The 23,248-nt window shown below is 39.9% G+C and overlaps 1 protein-coding gene across 3 annotated transcripts in view; it reads left to right on the top strand.

Moving 5' to 3' along the window:
• Positions 1-23,248, top strand: part of LEKR1 (leucine, glutamate and lysine rich 1) — a 178,025-nt gene that overhangs the window by 140,164 nt on the left and 14,613 nt on the right. For all 3 annotated transcript variants that reach the window (XM_048864712.2, XM_048864715.2, XM_048864714.2), the window contains 3 exons: positions 8,417-8,494; positions 8,829-9,032; positions 17,015-17,108. In XM_048864712.2, coding sequence (XP_048720669.2) covers positions 8,417-8,494; positions 8,829-9,032; positions 17,015-17,108 — 376 coding nt within the window. The remainder of the gene's footprint in view (positions 1-8,416; positions 8,495-8,828; positions 9,033-17,014; positions 17,109-23,248) is intronic.

The raw sequence follows: 23,248 nt of genomic DNA, 5'->3' as shown, positions 1-23,248 counted from the left end.
CTACATTTAATAAATGTGTTTTTCATACTGAGAGCTTGCATTACCATTAAAATACTTTATTGCTAAGCTTTCTAAATATTTGTAACTTGTTATGATCAGAATCTCTGAATGTGGAACTGAAAACTAACTACGTATCATAAAGGAAACCTTGTTTAAATTTCAGGAAAGTCCATAAAAAGATTGTTGATAGATGGTCTTAAGATTGACAATACTACTAGTTATCTCTGACTTTAAAATGTGAGATGGTAATAGTTATTTTTATTAGTGTAATATAATAATTTATTCCACTTCTGGATTTTTTTCTATAGAACAAAACATTTTCCATGGTTTGTAAGAAGTGTAAATATATGTGCACGCAATGGAAATTTTAAAGTTAAAAAACAAAACATAATCCAAAATACATTTTGCCCCAGTCCTGCCCCTTGTTAAAGTCAATGGCAAAACTCCCACTAACTTAATTTGAGAGCGTGGATCTGTCTCTACGCTCAGACTTCTGCTGACATAGCTATGTCAGTTAGGGGTGCCAAGAGATGTTATCCCTGGCCACAGTGTAGATGCAGCTGTCCTGCAAAACTGCACTTTTATTAGTATAGATTGTTTCACTTGGAGGGGTGTTTTTATTATACTGATACAAAGTGAAGCTATACACTTTTTTTCAGCCACCTGTCCATGCTGCTGTGTTTTTATTTCAGAGTATTTAGCCATACTATTAACTATATTTGTACTCTGTTCAATCTTAACTGGAAAAATACAGTTAACTTGTTAATGTTATATAATGTAGCTGGATTGGTGTATCTCTTTGCTTTTACTAGAACAGATCAGGGCTATGTTGTCCATCACATATCCTTTTACCTTGTCTCAGTTTTTTCAGAATTATTGGAGCTAATGTATTTAAGGAGTAGAATACCTGAGACATCCTTTCGAAGCAAATAATTACATAAAATGTTGTACTGAAGATGGGGAAGAAACATGGTGCAGAATGGTGTATGTTTCATTGTCTAATATAAAGGCCAATGTAAAGACCTAGCAATCTTGTCCACCTTTAGCAAAGATTCTGTCTGTCCTCCACACAGGTCTTTAAGATAAGTCTATTAAACTTCCAACGTTCCTTTTTCATGGTATGGGAAAAAGAAAATTAAATTAATCTCACCCTCCATTTGTGTTTCTAGCAATAATGACATATTTTAAAATTCTTATAATGCAACCACTTATTTGATGGGATACTATTCTCATCCTCAATAAACTAACAAAAGTCACTTGTCTGTTATCTGTCTCTCAATATTCAAAAGAGGTTGCCTACAAACGTATTTTACCTTCTTGGAGCTTTGACTCGGAGATTCAAAAATTACAAATCTCCTTTTACACCTGGAGTAGAGAGATCTTTTTTTAAAAAAGATGAACATATTGACCTATAAACAGTTATTGTGTGGAAAATACAAACTATTGTTTTGTGAGAGTGCAACTTAAAGGTTAAATGTAGGCATCATTCAGTCAGTGATCTGGCCATTGCATTGCATGGCCATGTGACAAACTCCTATCTGAAACAGGGTTGTGAGTTGATGTTAAACATCGTAGTGGCTCATTCACCTCAAGTAATCAATAAATGTTACTGAACAATGTTTTGTTCAATCATCACAAATAAATTCAGTCTTTCCTTATTTAATAGTGCTGTGAGCACTTAAAGCATTTTGTAAATTAAAACGGTCTTTACTTTCATGTGACAGTTGATAGAAATTGATATCTGGATGAATTCATTGGCAAGTTAGTTTTCTGTCCTAGAAAATTCACATGTAAGGTTGGTAAACATAGAAAAATTGAAGAAGGTTTTTTAAAAAACAACAACTGTTTTTCCTCTCAGTGGTTTGGAACAGAATGTTTAAAATTGTGATTTTTTTTTAACATTTCATTTTTATCCTGATTTCATAGTGAAAGATATGGGCCAAGATTTTTTAAAATGGGTGCCTAAAGTTTGGCTCCTGACTCAGTGTTTAGGCACCTAAATAAGTGGCTTGATTTTCAAAAGTGTTGAGTACTCAGCACCACTTCAGTGGGAGTTAGACAACATTATTATATTTTTTCATAATTCTCCTCAACAAAGTTACTACGTTTATCTCTCCATCCAATAGAGAGATAGCGATATATGCATATTTGTGCGTGTATGTATATTTGCAGAGAGAAAGAGTTCATAATAGTGGTGTGGTATAAGAGTGTTATCGGCATGAATTTGGAACATCTGCATTACTCATGAGTAGCAAAGCTGTGAAGTCCTGATGCAAAGGCCATTTAAATCAATTATAGACTTTCTGTTGAGTTCAATGGGCCTTGATCAGGCCAGGGGTGAGTTAGTCAGATCATCCCAAACTAGTTTAAATCAAACTTCTTATCATACCATATCATAATGGATTCTCTATATGCCATATGTTATAGAAAAACTATTTCAGGAAAGTTTTAGTTGATTTTTAGAATTTGTATTGGTACTATTTCTTTTTATTTGTTTTTTTAATCCCTCAGTTTGCAAAGCTAGCTATCTTAGTAACCGTGAAACCACTTGTACACTGTTCAGAGGGATTCTAACAATAGCCTAAAATAGCCTTTTCTGTGACATAAGTACCACAGTTTTAAATTATTTTATCTTGGGATAAGAAATGATTCCATGGTCCTTTTGGGAAGCTGGAAATTTCCCTTTTCTAAGGAAATAATGTTCTCATTTCTCAGTGAATGGGGTTGAGGTAATGGAGCTTACAGTTGTAATATTTCTAAGTATAGAAAAGATGTTACTGGTCCAAGACTGAATCTTGCTTATCCAGACCTCAGATGGCTGTAATTTTAGGGAGAAATTCTATATGCCTGGGAGGAGGACACGTTTCTCTGGCAGGTGTTTTCCTTTCCTTTTTTTAATGGCAGTTGTTTGAAGCTACTCAGAGGTTTAGAGGGTTACAATAAGATCCGGGAAGGTTGATTAATGGACAGGCAAAGATGAGGTTAGATTCTCAGAGCTGCATGACAAATCCATAAATCGCATGGCTCTGCAGTTTGTCCAATGGATAGCATCTCCACATATGTGGCATGTGTGTGTGTAATATGTGTTATGGAGGCTTAGGAAGAGTTGTGCTGAGAAATGCACCTTGGCTATGTCTACATTAGGGAGTTGTACAAAAAAAATGCCTAATAATGGAAGACCTAGTGTAGACCTTACAGGCTTAGCTAACAAAGTGTGTAAGGTAATATCTTTTATTGGACCAACTTCTGTTGGTGAGAGAGACATGCTTTTGAGCCACACGGAGCTCTTCTTCAGGTCACATGGCTACAGCTACATTGCAAATGCAACCATGGGAATTTTTTCTGGGGTTCCCATCAGTAGGAAATTTTTGTAAAATTCCCTGTGTAGACATGGATTTAAAGCAGGACTAAGTTCCGTCTGTTTCATACTTTAATGATTGATAGGGGGTTTCCAGATCTGGCCCAGGAACTTGTCATGGGACAACTGAATTTTTCATGGAAGTTTTTTAGTAAGAGATATACTAACATTTTCAGAGGAAACATTTAAAATGCAGCTATATGTCTTAACTGAAACTGAAGCAACAACCTTCAGGCAGCCCTACGCACTCCCATCCCTGCTCTCTCTTCCTTTTGTCTCCCCAAAGGGGATGAGTGGGAATGTGAAAGGCAGGGAGTGCATGGTTATGTGAGGATTCGGAATGTGAATGGGAGGGTTGGCCTAGCAGAGAGCCCAGTGTCTCAGTACTGAGGCATCAGCACACCGAGGGCTGCTAGATATTGCTTCCTCATGTCCCAGGGGAATCCTTGTTGCATCAGTGCCTCAAAACAGAGGTAGTTGACTCCCCTCCCAGGCATTCCTCCACACATCCCACTCATTTGCCACTGAGACTCCTTTCCCCATCTCACACACATACCTGTTTTTCTCCCCTTAATTCCTACCTTGGTTCATCTTCAACAGCACCAAAGGTGAGTGAAAATGTAGAGGGAGACTGGGGGTGAGTGGGGATGGTAGGAGAGCAGGGATGTGGGTAGAGGATCATATCCAGGAAGAGTACTGTGGGAGGACATGGAAAGGAGCAAGGCTGTGATTGAGGACCATAGGGAGAAACTGAGCTGTGTACAGGGAGCCATGAGGAAGGAGTGCATTACTGTGTGGAGCAAGTACTCTTGGAAGACTTTGGACCTTTGTAACATGGCACAGGGACAAGAATGATCAACACTGATAGCTGTCAGAGTTGATATAGATTTCTTACTTTAAAAAATCCCTCAGACAAAACCATTGAATAGTTAAGGTTTCTCTAGTGCACATACCATTAACCAACCACAAAAAACAGGAAATTGCTAGTTAAATCTTACCCAGCCTTTGCAACCTACAACCATGATTTTACCCTCTTCACATTTTCTCACCCACAACATAAATCCTTCCTCCCTTCAGCTCCATCCAAAGCATTCAACCTTAACTCCCACCACAAACATCAGCTGTTGAAAAAATACATCTCTACACCTTAGATCACCCAAATAGTACCACTATAAACAGTGACTTCCCAGAATAATAAACAATACTACAAACATTTCAATTTCAAAAACAGAAAACATCCAACAAAACACACTTAAACATAACCATCACCTAAACATTTTTACCATACTGCTTACTTCAACACAAAATATCGTTCCTAGCCACTCCATATGGTCAGAGTTAAAAGCTGTATTATTTGTGTGGAGGTTGAGGGAGGGAGGCATGTACATTGCAAGTGAGGTAATGTGGAGAAGGAGAAATTGTGGTTGTTGATTGTAAGGGCTGGGTAAGGACTTACCTAGTGATTTCCTGGCTTTTTTGGGGTCATTTTGGTGATACAAGCACTTGAAAACCAGTTAAGGTTGCTCAAAAAAGCTGTTTATTTGAAGAAATATAGTATGTAATGTAAATTTATTTATTTTATGAAGACACTGAACTTGTCTGACTCTGATTCTCTGATTCTAATTTCTCTCCTATAAGGTTTTTATCCATATCTACAGCCATTCAGTTGTTAATCTTTTGGCCATTGAGCTTTGAGCTTACTTTTTGAGTGGTACATATTTTTCCCAGCCATGCATATATATTTATAGTGTAGCTTGTTGGTAGTTTCAAGACTTCTTTAATCAGAATTATACATATGAAATATTTAAAAAAACAAGATTGATTCCTTTTCAGATAAGCATATTCCTCATGTTTAGTGTGGGCCTCGATATCATGAAAGCAACCCAAAACTTTAAAATTCTGATGAACTGTTGAGCTTGGTGATTTTACTGTTGACTATGATGACATACAAGGCTATGATAGCTTAGATCAAGGATATACTGTATAATGTGGGTGACTATTGATTTTTTTTTCTGTTTCTTAATAACAGAAGCCTTGTGCACTAGAAGAGAAATAATTTAGTTGTCCATCAGAAAGCCTGGTAATCTGAAAGCCTTTCTCTTCAATTGCCTTAACATTAAGCGATTCTCAATGTCAACAATCTTCCCTGCTAAGAGAACCTTTAAATAGTAATAATATTTAGAGTTATGGGGCCTAATTGAATCCAATCCTCATTGAAGCCAATGAAAAGACGCCAAATGACTTCAATGGGAGCTGCATCAAGTCCATAATATTGTACATGTCCAGAAGCTATATGAACATTAATTAATGAATCCTCACAACAACCCTATGAGGTAAATAGTAATATCTCAGTTTTGTAGAGTGCAAAGCTAGGTCCCAAATGTTGTGACCAACTGAAGGTAATACAAGTATTGCAGAGTTAGCATTCAAAATCAGGAGTTTGTCTGTCACATTTCTTAGGGCTGTGCTCAGTTCCCTAAGATGCAAATGAATTGAGCTGCTAATAAAATTTCAATGTACCAGTGCCCCTTTTGTGCTATCTTTTCTAGAGAAGCTGGGATAATTAAAAAATAGTACCATATAAATGACTTCTGCGTGCATTTTAATAAGGAAACCTAATGTGTTTAATTTACTTTGTCCTATAATTTGTTAAGATGAATTGGGTTTCTTCTGTTGGCTAGTCTTCATGTCTGACTCAGTTTGGAATATGTTTGCTCTGTTGTGTGGTATATATTTGTTCTGTGTTTGTTTGGCACTTTTGCTGAGCAAATTTAAAGTTTATTTCCTAACTGAAGTATGGAGAAGTTAGTGTGAATATAATTTAAAATGCGATTGCTTTCCTCTGTTGAGTTGGCTGTGTGTTTACTTCTCCATTCCAAAGACAGTGTTTTTCTCTCTCTTCTACTTCAGGGCTCAGTCTGTTTACTTCACTCTGTGGAAGGATTTTGTTGGTTAATCCTTACTCTTGTACTGAACACTGTGTTGTAATGTAAGTCAGTCTATCATCAGGCCTTTGATACGTATGTGCAGTATAGGGAAATACAGTAAAAAGGTAGCAAGTCAGGAATCTTTTAAAAGTTAATTTAGTGCTCCTGAAAGTTGCCAAGTTGCACTGGAAACTGAAGTCCCCTTTAAGTACAAACTTCCACTCAGTCCTCCAAATTATTTTCTGCCCTAAACCCTGTCCTGAAAGATCGCCTTTTACAACTGAGAGGATGGTAAAGTCTCTGTGACCATTCAATCCTTCATCTCTCTGGTTGTACTGTCAATACTGGTTGCCAGTTGTGGTGGTGAATAGTGATTTCTGTGATGTTGATATCAATACACTAGTAACCCAGAGCCACAAGCTGTCAGGAGCAGAGACAAGCAGCTGCACAGGTATGGCCACACCATGTGTGGAGGAGAGGGAAGGTGAGACCCAGCTGGCATTTCTCTCTCCCTCCACCCACCTTCTCAGACCCAGAACTGTTTAGGAGAGAGCCTCCAAGGACCCTTTGTTCCAAGCAGCCTACCCTACCTGTGTAAATACAGGGAAGAGAAAGAAATTGTAGCCATAGATTCAAGTCAGCAGGAGCAGAGACTAAGAGCTGCAGCAGGGATCTTTGAATGCTGATAGCATACATCATCATCATCATACTACTTTCTGCAGTTTTTGCTTTGGACATTCTTTCCTCTCTGTTAATTGGCTATTCATTCCAACTCTCTCCTTTCCTCTCCTTCACATTCTCTTCAGTGCAGCCTCAATTCACCTGCTCTCCACAATCCCCTCTTTGTCTCCTTCTCTTTCCTTCCATGATCACTCTTAACCTCTCTCTTAATTTCCCTGTGGCTGTTGGCCTGTCCTGAGCCAACGAAGGAGTGATACCATGCCCAGGGTCTGGTTCAGGCCCTTTTCTCAGGACTTCAGCTTTATTTCTTCCACAGTAAATGAGTACAGCCCAGCGATCATCCCTTCCCCCAAACCTAGGGTCTTCTGCAGAAGACCTATCTACTTCCTATGGATTTCCACTTTGGAGGCCACTTGCCTGGGAGTCATACCCTGCTCTAGGGCCTCCTACAGGAGCCAAACTGAATCTTGACCCAGGGGCTTCTTTCCAGAGCCAGCCTACTCCTTGCAATGCTCTACCCCAACTGAGACACTTGCTGGCTTTTATAATCACCTGATCCCTAGCTGTGAGGCAGCTGATCCCAACTCCCCATAAAGGGACAGCCACCTGTGAAAGTCATTTGCCCCTTTCTTTGTCTTTCTGTTTACTTAATCCCCTTTCAACAAAAGCCGCCCCCCCACACACAAATAGCAAAAAACAACAAAAAATAGTATTGTGGAAGTAAAATGACATTTGCAGACCATCCTATTGTTCATTCTGATTACGTGTTATATTCCTTTCCTCTGATCCTTTGTCTGTCTTGCCTATTTAGATCATAAGCTGTTTGGGTCAGGGACAGTCTCTTACTCCATTTGTGCAATGCCAGGCAATGGGGCTCAAATCTTGGCTGGGGCCTCTTAGTACTACTATAATAATTAATTAATAGCTAGGAACCAGAGTGAGACCGCTAGTTTGTTTCACATAGGCCCCCACTTACAAATCTTAAATTAGAAATCTTAAACTTGAGGATTACTCAAACTGGGGCTGACAGTAGTTACTAAGGATCATCCACCAACTGGGGATACACAGAGGGCATTGCAAACATTCATACCTTAGTTCTTGTTTAAGTCCCTGATTCCAGCAAAACACACATTCCGTTAAATTTACAATGATTTAACAGGACTACTCGTGCGCTTAAAGTTACACGTGTGCTTCACTGGTAGGCCTGTTTGAGACAGGATTAAAAATGTGTGTGTGTATATGTTCAGTATATATGAAATATCTATTCAAAGATGTACAGAGAGCATAACAATACCACAGTTTAATAAATCTCCCTGTAGGGAAATTTTTCATGGTATTCAACTAAAATAAAAAGCGTGAAACAGTTAACAAATGAAGTCCAAATCATTTAATGAGTAAAGGCTTTGATTTCTTGGGGCTAATGTATACTTTATGAATTGTTATATTTTAGGATGAAATCAAAGGAAGTTGACATCTGTCAAAGTGAACTTCAAAAGCTGGAGTATGAAAATGGAATGTCTAAATCCAGGTTTATTACAGAATTGTTTTTATTTTATATACAAATGATGAGAAAGATCAAATTATTTTTATTTTTATTATTTTAATATTCCTCATTTTTTAATCACAGATCTTTTGGTACTTGTAACTTTTATTTTTTCTGATTGTATTTGAATGATCATTCTAGTTAACTTCACAAAGATGTTCTTCGGCCTTCTTTTTCCTTTATTTTTTGTCTTTGTGTAATATTCTCTTTTACAAGCAAAAATTATCTCAGGATATCTTTTATCTATAAAGAAAAATGCATCAGCTGTGATATTTTGGTGATTTATTATTAATTATTATTATTATTATTATTTATTTAGACTTACTAAAGATCTAAAAGAAAAAGAAGAGTCTTTGCTAGTTTGCCAACAAGTATGCAAACGTTTACAGGAAGAAGTGGCAGAGAAAGAAAGGCAAGAAGAAGATCTAAAAAAAAGAACCAGTTGCTCAGAGAGTGAACTGGAAACAATTAAAGCTCTTCTTAGACAGAGAGAGGAAGAAGTAGTAATGCTGAAACAAGAAAGGTAATCAGAAATGACTCACCATGCGTACTTTTGCATAGCTTGATTTTTGCCTAGATTTTCTTTCTGAGGATATCTTGAAATAAAAAGTCCCCTAAAAGTCAAATCTTCAGACTTCCTTACTTTTATCAAAAAAGTAAAATCATTATAACCCCATGTGTAGTATGTGCCTAATGTAAAGAGCATGCTACAATATCTATCAGAAAACAGCATAATGAATTTTTAAAACAAAAAACGTGTAGTAGTTACTGATATTCACATTTATTACAGTTTAAATTAAAGAGCCCCTTTAGTTTAGAAGCAACTGAAAAAACAAGATGTTATCAAAGCATTGCAGTTTTATCAGTCTTGTTTCTGTGATGGGATAAGGACCTTTCTATATATTGTTTGTAAGTAATGCTGACTTTTTGTCATGGCAAAAAATGAGAAAAGTAATGAGTTTGTTATAGCAAAAATCTAAAGAGTCATAACATTAGTTAAAAAAGGAAGAACCGCACCATACAATATTTTAATTAAAGCTATGTTTGTATTCCATTACAATGGCATAATAGTTTAAAAGTATATAAAGATAGCAGAATATCCAGCTACATGTGAATTTAGATATGTTCTATAAAACACTGGCTAGTATATCTTGTTTTGATTAATAATGTTACACATTCCTAAATTATTTAGTTGTACAGATTTTCTTTAATCTCTAAATACAGTAAATTTTTATACCAACAGTTAGAATGTGCTCCAGAAGCCTAATTAATGGATAACAAGAGCATTAAAATTGCCATACTGGATAATGTAGCCTAATGGCTGGTATCAGATGCTTCAAAGAAAGGAGTAAGAAATACTACAGAGGGCAGTTATGCAATCACCTGCCCACAGAGAAAATTTCTTCCTTAGAAGAATGAGAGTTAGCCTTCCAAAGATCTAGGCTTTTTTATTGTAATTCTGAATATTTGTGTTGTCTAGATCAGTGGTTCCCAAACTTGTTCTGCTGCTTGTGCAGGGAAAGCCTCTGGCGGGCCGGGCCGGTTTGTTTATCTGTCACGTCCACAGCCGCTTCCAGCAGTGCCCATTGGCCTGGAGCAGCAAACCACAGCCACTGGGAGCCACGATTGGCCGAACCTGCGGACGCAGCCGGTAAACAAACTGGCCCGGCCAGCCAGGGGCTTTCCCTGCACAAGCGGCAGAACAAGTTTGGGAACCACAGGTCTAGACAAATAGCCAATCCTTTTGAATCCTACTAAGCTATTGGCCTCAGTAATACCTGTAGCAATGAGTTCCACTGGCTAATAGAGTTATATATGTAATTTGAGAATGATCATCACTTGTTACTGAGGAAAAAATCCTCTAAAAGTTGTAGGGGGGTTTTGTCACTAAGTTCTGGGCATGGCAAACATTCCACTTTGTTATACTTTGTAATGTTATTCTTCATACCCCTGAGTCTCAGTCCATCCTGCAAAGTCAGAAGCCTTCACTACCATATTTACTGAAGTAGTAAGCTTTGGTTAAACGTTTGGGCATGTGCATGCCTGAAGGGCTACAGGTATGAATAAGAATTATAGTGTAATCTTTCTGTTTTGATGCCGGTCTCTTAGTTAAATCATTACAAAATTAAATAATAAAAATAAAAAAAAAATCCATACCTATTTCCCTGAATTCGCCATCCTCTTTGACAAGCCTTCGAAAAGTAGCTTCCAAACAGCAAAAAAGGTGATAATCCCTTTCATTGGCCAAAAAATACTGCATTTTGAAAGTGTTATCTATGTGGAATAATGCTGCACTCTCATCCGGTGTACTGATAAAGAGACTCTACTTGCAAAAGAGGCACTTTGAAAGCAGCAGTTGAAGCAGCATTTAGTCATATACATTTTGACATTGCTAGCAGCTAAACTTCTCCAGATCTTTTTTTGGGTTGCACACTTTGTTGCTTCTGTAGCCGCAGCTGTATGTTCAGCAGCCCCTCCCTACACACACATACCACTGTGGTCTGAACTCTGTTGATTTTGGTAGAAATCAGGCTTTTCCAGTTTTCCAATTTTCATCAAACTCAAAAGGATTCTTTTGGGGGGTGAGGGGTATGGCTGAAGTGGGGGGAGTGAGGGGTGTAACTGAGCGAGGGTCTGGCCAGAATGGGGATGAGAGGCCCTGGTTGGGGAGCTGGCCAGGGTTGGAGGGCAAGGGTCCCAGCTGAGGGGAGGCTGGCTAGAATGGCATGAGGGGCCCACTAACCGTCACCCTAAACCCTAATCCTGAGGTGTATCCAAAGTGACTGCTCCCGTGCCACAGGCCTCTGGGAGGTCACTGCCTCACCTCTGTATCCTGAGTGACCAAATGGTGATTTGGGTGGAAATCTGGCTCTTCTGGTTGTCCTGTTTTCATCAGAATCAATAAGGTTCTGCCCACTGATACCTAGAACATTCCCTGGAATTTTGGATTTGATCAGATGTGGTTTTCAAAAGTTACGCCATTAAAGACAAAAAGAAAAGGAGTACTTGTGGCACCTTAGAGACTAACCAATTTATTTGAGCATGAGCTTTCGTGAGCTACAGCTCACTTCATCGGTGAAGTGAGCTGTAGCTCACGAAAGCTCGTGCTCAAATAAATTGGTTAGTCTCTAAGGTGCCACAAGTACTCCTTTTCTTTTTGCGAATACAGACTAACACGGCTGTTACTCTGAAACCTGCCATTAAAGACAGACATAGAAATGCCATTGAGTAGAGTGGAGCCTCTCTTCACTCAGCAATCTTGTCTTCTTCATAATCCTGTTTTAAAGTCATAGAACCTGAACCTTCAGTTCAAACTCAGACAAAACTCCTATTGAACTTAGTTGTAGTTAACCCAAATTAGGTTTTCGGGGTCAGGGTCCCAGAGCATTTTAAGCTTTCCAATACTTTAAATTGTTTGCATTAATATACCAGCTATAACAATGCTGGCAAATATCTATAATACATGCATTTTTATAGGACCTCATCCAATGCCTGCTGAAGTCAGTAGAAAACCTCCTACTGACTTGAGTGGGATTTGAATTGGGCCTAGAGCATCTTTCATCCAAGGACCTCAAACATGAATTAAGCTTTCCATCACTCCTATGAATTAAGTAGGCCCCAATTTTCAGAAGTGGCTTTTAATTTTGTGTGAATATTCTTTTGAGTGCCCAATTTTAGAATTTTCAGATACCAAGTAGTACAATAGTACAGCTATTCTCCACCTCAATTTAGCCCTGATTCAGGAAAGCATCCCAATTCAGAACAACATTTAAGCACATGCTTAAAATTAAGCACACTCTAAAGTGAAGCCATCAATAGGGAGGACTTAAACATGGGTTTAAGTGCTTTCTTGAATTAGGGTCTTTGAGCAATAGGTGTTCAGCATATTGAAAGATCAGTTCCAAGGTGACTAAAGATGGACTCCCAAAAATTGAGACACAGAATTATAAGCCACTTTTGAAAAACTGGTCAACGCTAGGAACAGATTCAGTTTTCCACAGTAAGTGTGATTAATCACTGGAACACACTACCAAGAAAAGTGGTGGATTCTCCATCTCTTGATGTCTTCAGATCAAGATTGGATGCTTTTCTGGAAAATATGCTTTAGCCAAACACAAATTATTAGGCTCAGTATAGTGGTAACTGCGTGAAAGGTAATGGCCTGAGACAGTGGTTCTCGACCAGGGGTATGTGTACCCCTGGGAGTACGCAGAGGTCTTCTAGGGCAGTGGTTCTCAAAGCCGGTCCGCCGCTTGTTCAGGGAAAGCCCCTGGCACGCCGGAGCGGTTTGTTTACCTGCCGCGTCCCCAGGTTCAGCCAACTGTGGCTCCCTCTGGCTGCGGTTCGCCACTTCAGGCCAATGGGGCCTGCGGGAAGTGGCACAGGCCAAGGGACGTCGTTCTCAGCAGCCAAGGATCTGATGGCACTCCAAGTACTGCTGACCCAGGCAGGGCAAGATCCGGCATTGGCGAGTATGTTGAGCAGAAAGGAGCATGTTGCTCTGAGCTCCATTCAAGCACCAGGTCTTTCAGTTACCGACCAGAGGAAAACCGACCCTGCTGATGTTGGTGAAGGTTTCCCCACTCTGGCACCATTCCCTGGATTCTCAGCACCGGCCGGTGGAAGTGAGGCGTACCACCCCCCAGGGGTCCGCAGGCCAACTTTTCATTGGAGTTGGAGGTGGATGCAGCCAAAGGGCCAGTATCAGAACCCAGCTTATGTTCCATCATATCCTGGTGCAGTTGCCCCTCTAGGCAACCAGTGGGCAGTGGCCTATGCAGGTCCAATGGCCTTTTTGGAATCTGTGGGGTTACCCCCCTACTAGGACTGCCTTTCCGCTGCTCAAACTTAGTGGCTTCCGAGAGAAGGGACCCTCCACCACTCCATCTGGCACCCAACTCGGACTCCGGTACTGATTCTCAGGATTTGGGGCTACATGATGTGATTGGTGCAGAAGAAGAGGAGGAAGGCGTCCTGCCAGTGCACACTTCCTCCTCCTCCTCCCCAGATGAAGTTGTGTCAGGTTTGAGTGGATGGGGGACCTCGGAGTGACTTTAGAGCTCACCAGGAGCTATTGGAAAGGGTAGCTTCTAACCTAGGGCTGGAAATGGAGATGCTTAAAGAATCCTACCACAGCATGATCGACATCTTGGCTGTAGAGCCCCCATCAAAGGTGGCCATACCCTCAATGAGGCTGTTATGGCTCCTGTCAGATCCCTATGGCAGACCCTGTCCTCTTTGCCACCTACTTCAAAAAGAGCATAGGGAAAGTACTTTGTTCCCTCCAACAGGTATAAGTACCTATATTCCCATCCTCTCCTCCCTCCCCTGGGTCCCTTCTGGTCGCAACGGCCAACGACAGAGACGGGCAAGGGCTGCAGGTTGCAACCCCCAGGTCAAAGGACTCAAAGAAGCTGGACTTGTTTGGTAGAAAGATTTATTCTGCTGGTGGATTACAGCTCCACATCTCCAACCAGCAGGCCTTGCTTGGGCAGTACGATTATAACATCTGGGACTCCATGTCTAAATTCAAGGACTAACTGCCCCAAGAATCCAGACAGGAATTCTCCGCTCTGGTGGAGGAAGGAAAGACTATAGCCAGGGTCTCCCTTCCAGGCTTCCCTGGATGCAGCTGACACGGCTGCTAGAATGATGAGCGGTCTTCATGCGAAGGTGCTCTTGGCTCCAATCCTCAGGCCTACCACCTGAGGTTTAGCAGACCATTCAGGATCTTCCGTTTGAGGGACTTCCTTCTTTTTGGAACAGACGACGCAAAATTCCATGGCCTGAAGGATTCTAGGACCATCCTCATGTCCTTAGGCCTCTTTGCCCCGGCAGTTTCAAGGAAGAACTTCAGACCTCAACAACTGGTCTGCTTCTTGGTTCCTCCACTGCGCCAAGACCTGTTTAAGAAACAAAGCAGGGGTTGTAAGTGCAGGCAACTGCCCTCTTCCACCTCAGTCCCACTACTGGGCCTGCAGAGATGTCCAGGAGGCCCCAAGCAGAACTTCTGAAGAGGCGCTCAAGGGCATAATATCAGTTCCCATACTGGATCCTTCCCCCATTTCTTTTCAGACTGACTCTCCTACTTCAGCCCAGCATGGTGTCTCATCACCTCAAACCACTGGGTGCTGAATATGGTGGAGAGAGGTTATACCCTTCCGTATTCTTCCACCTGCCATCCCACCTCCCATCCCCATCCCTCTTCAGGAACCCTTCTCACGAGCAACTTCCAGTCTAGGAGGTGCAAACCATACTTTGGGTAATGGCTGTGAAGGAGGTGTTTTAGAACTTGAGAGGGAAAGGGTTTTACTCCTGTTATTTCCTAATCCTGAAGGCCGAAGGGGGTCTCCGACCCATCCTAGACCTGCGTTGCTACAACAGTTATCTCAAGAAACTGAAGTTCTGCATGGTCTCCCTTGCCTCCATTATCCCCTCCCTGGATCTAGGGGAATGGTATGCCACACTCAACTTGAAAGATGCCTATTTCCACATCTCCATTTTCCAGGGCCACAGACGGTTCCTAAGGTTCATGATGAACCAGACCCACTACCAATTCACTGTCCTCCCTTTCGGCCTGACAGCAGCCCCTCAAGGTTTCACAAAATGCATGGCGATGGTGGCAAAAGGTGAGGTATACAAGTCTATCCTTACCTCGATGACTGGCTGATCAAGGGCCAGTCCGAGGCACAGGTAAGAGCCAGCATCGGTCTAGTCTAAGCTACCTTCCGAGTCCTGAGCCAACTGATAAACGAGCAGAAGTCAACTCTCATACCATTCAGAGGACAGAGTTTATTGGTGCAGTGCTTAATTCCACCTGGGCCAGAGCCTTCCTCCCAGAGGCTTGCTTCCCGATAATATTTATGCTGATATCGCAGGTCAAGGCCCACCTTGTCACGACAGCCCATTTCTGCTTCTAACTTTTAGTCACATGGCCACGTACACTTACATAGTGCAGCATGCAAGACTGTGCCTCAGACCCCTTCAAGCTTGGCTGGCCTCAGTGTACTTGCAGAGCCATCAGCATTTGGTCTCAGTGCTTACAATTCCTGCCCCGGTCCTTGCCTCCCTTGACTGGTGGAGGGATCCCTGGTCAGTGGCTATTCCCTTTGTCACTCCCCAGCTACCTGTAGCCCTAATCTCAGATGCATCTGATCTAGGTTGGGGGGCTCACCTGGAAAAACCTCAGGACTCAAGACCTATGGTCCCAGGAGGAGCTCTTCTTGCATATAAAAGTCAGAGAGCTCAGAAATGTCTGCCTAGCATGCCAGGTGTTTCTACCTCAGATTGCAGGCAAGGTTGGGTGTGTACTTATGGACAACACAGCAGCCTTGTTTTATATCAACAGGCAGGGAGGAGTGCGCTTGTCCATCTTGTGTCAAGAAGCCATTCTCTTGTGGGATTTCTGCGCTGAGCATTTCATCCACCTCAAAGCTTCTCACCTTTCGGGAGCCCAGAACACTCTGGCAAATAACCTCAGCAGATCTTTCTCTTCTCACCACAACTGGTCCCTTTGCCCTGACGTAGCCAAGTCCATCTTCCAGAGGTGGGGGTTTACCCTTGTAGACCTGTTTGCAACCACACAGAACAGGAAATATCAGCAGTTTTGCTCACTATATGGTCACAGCCCAGGCTCACTCGCAGATGTCTTCCTGCTCCCATGGACAAAGCTCTTGTTCTATGCGTTTCCCCCCATTCTTCTTGTGCACAAGGTCCTGCTGAAAGTCAAGCGGGACAAAGCAAGGGTTATTCTTATAGTCCCCACATGGCTGCGTCAGCACTGGTCTGCATGTTGTTGGACATGTCAGTAGTGGCCCTGTTGCCATTCTCTCTCCTCATGTACCTGATCTCGCAAGATCACAGCTGATTGCTCCACCCGAGCCTCAAGGCCCTCCACCTAATATGCACACACTTAACATGGAATGGACATGAGAATACATCTTGAAGAACAACAGTTACAGAAAGGTTAGTAACTGTTTTTTACCAACTGTATTACACATTAGTTACTGGCATCATTTAAGAATATTTTTTCTTGTCGTTAAATATTAGCTAAGTTAGTTATGAACTTACTCAGCACTACTCAGTGGTGCTGATTCAAAACTTGTTGCAGTATTGTAATGTTTTGAGTTCAACTAACTGTAACTGCCTTACTTTTTATTATTATATCCATTATAGTCATATAAAGTTACGTGAAAATCAACTTGAGAAAATATTAAAATATTTGCACTTTATGTCAAGATATATGGAACTGTAAGCTCATATAATATTGTGTGTAAAACAAACAAACAAACAAACAAAAAAAGGCAGATGGCAGAACTACAACAGTATTATATAAATAATGGTTACTGTAGTGCCTGGAGACCCCAGTCAGGATTGAAGGGCCCCATTGTATTATGTACCAAAAAACACAGAGTAAAAGATGGTCCCTGCTGCAAAGGGTTTAACTGCAAGAAAATTCATCTAGGCAGAATACCTCTTTTAGTTACAGGTTTTTGTGGTTTCTAGGGAGTTGACGCTGATTTCTCATCAGAACAGAACAGAACAGCTGCAGGAAGCATTAAGACAGAAGATTCTGAATGAAGATAACTGGAGGGAAAAGGTGATATTGTATTTCTAGTTGGTACTGTTTTTATTTGTTTTCTTTAGTCCTAGTCACTTGTCAAGAAACTGTGTACAGAGCTAGATTTAACTTCTCCAGTCCAAGCATGTCTAGAGTATTCCTTATGCAAAGTTTTTAAGGGGGTAATCCCTAGACAGATTAAAGGTTGAATGCAAAAGATTTTGCTATGATCATAATGTTAATTTTTCAGCACTTCATTTGTAAATGAGATTAGATTGACCATTGTTGGAGATGTGGAGAGAAAAATGCCTTTCCTAAAACACCTGGGTATAGCTGCATCCAATACCAATATATTTTAATACCCCAAAGAAAACTATAAAAGAAGAAATAATATCCAGACAAACAAAAGGTTTTGCTCATCAACCCAGCTATGCATAACTGTAAACGCAATAACAACTAACCAAGTGGACTGTTTTATTTAGCATATTGTGATTTATGAGATGTTAATTCTGGAGCTTGACAAAACCAGATTTTTGCACCTTTTTATGCTTTTATTCACAACAAATAAGTTGAGATGCCAAAGAAACAACAAATTCAACTGAATTCTTACCATACAATTGAAAATGACTACTAGATAGAGTTTAATATCATGCTCATTGCTTGGGGCAATAGAACAGTGAAGAAGTGATAATACCTGTTGAAACCTTATATTCCCTTTCTGAATTCTGTTTTTGAAACATAGAGTTTATTGTCCTCTTAATATGAGCCCATAACTCCCATTAATATATCATTGCAAGTTATGCACATGCATGGAGAGGAAAATGGACCTCAAAACTAGTTATGTCATCTATAGAGTCAAGGCTGGCAAAAGCAACACTTATTTTCAGTTTAAAGGTTTACCTTAAAGGAAATAAGAGTTAGGGAAATCCTGAAGTGATGGGCACAGAGCTAAGAATACAGGAGTGCAGAAAGAGGTTCTATTACTGATTCTATTTCTACCTCTTTTAGTGTCTGCGTCTTTAAAGGTGTACTTTGCCATCTCTGCCAAATAGTCATCTACTGCTGATGCTGCTGTTGTTTTATACTTGCCCCCCCCTCGCTCCCCACAGAGTAGAGATGTGTTAAAGTAAGGACTTCTTTTGGTGAAATTTACTGTGAGAACTGTCTCTATTGCATTTCAAGTGATTTTACCCTCCTGCAGTTGAACTTTTCCATGAAATGGCATGGCATTGGTTATTTTATTCATTGAATTATACAGAAGTGTGAAAAGTCACTTTCACATAACATTTCTTTTTTCTTATTTTTGAGTGGTACTAGGATAGTGACCAACTCTGACACTTTTCTTTTGTGAGGGAAAGAGAAGGTGTGAGGCAGAATAAGAATCTTGTTAAATACACTTAGAGTTTTTTGATAGGGACAAGAAGAAAAGTGAAGTAAAGATTGCATATGAGGAAAAGGATAGTTAGCAGAATGGGGCAGGCAGAGCTGATTGCTCTGGGTAAGTTTGGGGATAAATTGCCTTGGCAGAGGAACAGGCTTTCTGATGTATGCTCCCCCCCACCCCCACACACTGTGGAAAAGAGATTAGTCATGGTTCTGGGACATGTATATGGGCTATGTCATTGTGAAAGTAACTCAAGGGCACACAGAGAGGTATATTCAACTCTACTTATGCTCCCCAAACCTGTTCTGCACGAAGAGAAGAGAATTTCCTATGCAAAAAGCCAGTAGGTTCATGTAGTGTATGGACTACAGCAGGATGGGGCAAAATTAAGCACCTCTTCTAACACAATCCACAAGCTGGATCCCTTCCCAGAGTTTATGTATAGTGCTAGCATTACCGACACTACTTGTGTTCCCCACAAAGAGAGTCACAGGACTTACGAATAGGAATTGAAAGCTTAATAAAACAATATCAGACAGGAGCAGCAGCAGATAAGGTGGGTACTGCTGACAATTCAGAGAATAAATCATGGTTCAGTTACAGACCACGCTGTATGTGGAGTATATAAAACTAAAGTAATAGAAATGAAAAGGGAGGGGGGGAAATGTCCTGCGTCTACCTACACATGGCTAGGTGAATGTTATGTATAAAGGATCAGCCAAATACAACTTTCACATTTTCCAAGTTTACATCCGTTCAAATGTGAGATCCCAATTGAAATAATACTTTCCTCATGGCCTGCTTGAAAGAGTAAAAAAGCAGTAAAATACATAAACAAACATGCACATCCCAGCATAGTGAGACTACCTGTAGGGCATGCAGTAAATCAGCCTCCCTTCATATATAAAACACTCAATAAAACAGCTTCCTCATTGCAACACAGCATATAAAATACATATTAAGCCAGCCTCAACACTGGAAAAATCCATTAAAAACTAGGTATGGGGAAACTTCAGAAGCTTTAAAGTTTGGTTCTGATAAACATCCATAAGTCAGCATCAGGGCCCTTCATACCCATCAATCCTCTTTTCTCCAACAGGTTCTTTGAGACAGTACTCACCTCTGCAGGATTCTTGCCTTCTTACCTAGTGTTATCTTACTGCGGGGGGGGGGGAAGACTCCATGGTATCTTTTGGGAGTGTATTTTCTTTTCTCCGCCTCTGACAGCTGTGAGGAAAAAGTATAAATTAAGCTTTGCTTATCCTCTTGAACACGGGGTAGGCTAAACTATTTAGGTAATCTTAAAAAAATATCATGGTATGAAACCCAACCAACTTAGCCCACAACTTGAAGTTGTAACTACAAAAGTGCACTGGAATTTTTACCAACAAAATGCCTTCATTTCATGTACTTATTTTAAATGTCAAAAAAAGTTTCACTTCAGTTCATCAGGATTTATTATAATCCACATACTTGGACAAGATTTTTCAGTCCTTTTTAAATAAATATATACTTGGTATATAGATCCAGACTGGGGGGAGTATTTCCAGCTGATTTTTTTAAAATATACACATACCAATCAAGTACATTTACAAAAGTATATTTGTAAGTGTTATTTATATCATTCAAAAATATTATGTTCAGTCAATTAGATTTTATCCTCTACCCATGCAAACGATCTGTATATTTTACTATATAATATACTAAGCTACCCATGCAGAGTCATACCAGGATTGCGGTCTAATTCACTAACTGTAATACTCTTCACGTGCTTGCCCTAATCTTACTTCACCATCCCTTCTCTCGCAATAGTCTCTGGAGTCAGTGGATATGGTACTATGCCCTGGGGCTAGCATATAACCTTTTGTAATCCTGACCCAGATCGTGAGACAGTGGAGAACTGGAGACCAAGACTGGAATTTTTGGAAGGGGCTAAGAGAACTGACTTTCAATAGGATTTGGATGCTTAACTATCTTAAGCCTCTGTAAATATCCAGCCCATTTTCTGACCAGCACACCTTTACACACACAAAAAGGTATTCCAGGCAAAGAATTGTCACAATGAATTCAGAGATCAAGTGGGAAGGAGGCACCATGTTGAACAATAACTTTGAATTTTCTGACTCAAGCCTTAAACTTTTTTGTAACTACGATTTTCTTTTTTTGGTTCAATATGTAAGCTATATTCGTGAACTCTATTTAGTCTCAACAAAGTTTTTGGACTATTAATAATAATCTCTTATATCTCTCTTGAAACGTTTTAACTTCACTAGTACAGGATATAATTTTAGTAAGAGGTCACGCAGTTTGCATAATCAGAATTTGTTGTGCAGTTTGACATAAAAACTAGATAAAAGACTAGTACAAATAAGAGAGAGCAATTATATCTTTGCTAACATAGCCATTAAAATTTGATGAAAGTCAAGTGCTCTGAAAATGCTCTCATCAGACAAAAGAATAACTAATGTGACATTGTCACCTTTTTTTAGGGTCATTGTGCCATTGCATAGGCACAAAGTGTTCTTTTAAAAAACATCCTTTAAATCCACGTTTGAACAAACTTCAGAAACTTAAATGAAAAAAACTTTCAAAAATTTGTTGTTTAAATTGTTATTTGGTTTTTAATTGCTTTTGGGTACACAAATAATTAGAGACTCAATAATTGCTATGTTTCAGAGTAGCAGCTGTGTTAGTCTGTATTCGCAAAAAGAGAAGGAGTACTTGTGGCACCTTAGAGACTAACCAATTTATTTGAGCATAAGCTTTCGTGAGCTACAGCTCACTTCATCGGTCTCTAAGGTGCCACAAGCACTCCTTTTCTTTTTGCGAATAATTGTTATGCAACTAGAACAAGAACTTTGAAAAACAATTGCCAGTTTACTCATTATTATGGATATTAGTTAATTTCAACTGTTCCTTAGATGTGAAAAATGCAAATTAAGGTGCATTTTTAATCATCAAAAATATTTCTAAGAGTATAATATTATCTATTGTCATTTCAATATCTAATCAAGTAAACTCCTACAGCAGGCTTTATTCTAGCAAAACCTGCTGTAATTAATAGTTGTGGTATGATTTTCTATAAATTGAATCCTAAAACTCTTATTTCTAAGATCTAATAAACTAGAAGATAGGTTTTTGATACTTCTGTGATGCCACATTTAAAGCTGTCTCATGATTTTATAATAATTATATAAAATTCTATTTTCAGGGTCCTGTAGTGCTTCAGTATACACTGACTCCAGGCTAGCACTGGATATGAGTTTCATAGCCAATTACAGAATTTTTAACAATTTGGTTAAAAAAAATTGAAACATTGACTGAGTTTTTTTGTTAGAAAGGAGGACCATATACACCATCTTCCCCCCAAAAGCCCACGAAAGCTTATGCTCTAATAAATTTGCTAGTCTCTAAGGTGCCACAAGTACTCCTGTTCTTTTTCCCCAAAAAAGTGTTTAGTGGTTTTTGATAGATATTTAGCACCTGAAATTAGATAATTATAGCAAAGTGCAGTCTGTAAAGCTGATAGGTTATGCAATTTTTTTAAGATTAAGAAGTTAACATACTACTGTGTATTTTAATATAATATTTATAATCATTTAACAAATTGCAAGAAGATCCATTAGAACTATGCTGTGCATAAAGACTATGTTAGTGCACGGCTTTAGGGTATTTGTCACAGATTTGGGTATATCCAAATCTTCCTTCAGAATCAAACTTACATTTAAAGAAATTATGAACAAATTTTCAAACTTAAGCTGCTAAATAGGTGGCCTGATTCTAAGAAGTTCTGCCACAGCTGGGCCTCCTGTGGAATAACTGAGAGCTGTGGCTGCTCAGCACCTCTGTAAATCAGGCCACTTGTTTAGGTGCCTAATTTTGGATTTAGGTGCTTTGGCTGTGAAGTTATTCTGCATGCAGACCACCAGTGCAAAGTTCTCATCTTAAATCTGCAGACAGAATGAATCAACAGTTCTGAGAGAGATGTGAGCTGCCTTCTTCATCTCAATGGGGTGTTGTATCTATGATTATTTATGATTACAATTTAAAGGTGATCTGAAGAGTGGGGAAAATGAGACTGAATGATGACTCCATACCATAGTAACTGCGGTTCTTTGATGATTACCTGCATAGGTTCGCATTCTTAATCCATCCTCATTTCCAATGTTTCAGAGATTTGCAACAGATTTTTGATTTAGTGAAAGTGGAGACACGCAGGGACATACATAGGGGTGCTCATGCAGCCCCAATGGACACTACTGTCCAGAAAGTTCTGAGCTTGCACACACAAGACATACATATATCATCTCAGTGAGGGCCATGTGAGTTATTATCTCAAATACCCAATTACTATGAAAAAAGAAAAGGAGTACTTGTGGCACCTTAGAGACTAACAAATTTATTTGAGCATAAGCTTTCGTGAGCTACAGCTCACTTCATCGGATGCTCAAATAAATTTGTTAGTCTCTAAGGTGCCACAAGTCCTCCTTTTCTTTTTGTGGATACAGACTAACACGGCTGTTACTCTGAAACCAATTACTATGGTAAATTATTATTCATGGGCAAAGCTGAGTGGGACAGGCTGAATAATAAAATGTATGTGTAAGAAAGAAAACTTAAGTATTTTGTATTTTTAATGTTCAGTGCATGGCATATTGGTAATACAGTAAAAGCCTCATTTTCCTCCAAGTGATTATATACATATATGTTCCAGTGTAGGAGTATGTGTGCACAAGGCACTCCAGTACCAGCAGGGAGAGCACGTGCCCCCACTGTCCTCATGTACTGAGCCGAG

The sequence above is a fragment of the Caretta caretta genome, chromosome 9 (genome assembly GCF_965140235.1).
Source record: "Caretta caretta isolate rCarCar2 chromosome 9, rCarCar1.hap1, whole genome shotgun sequence".
Taxonomy (NCBI): Eukaryota; Metazoa; Chordata; order Testudines; family Cheloniidae; genus Caretta; species Caretta caretta.
Note: the sequence above shows the minus strand (reverse complement) of the source record. Positions and strands in the feature narration are given on the sequence as shown.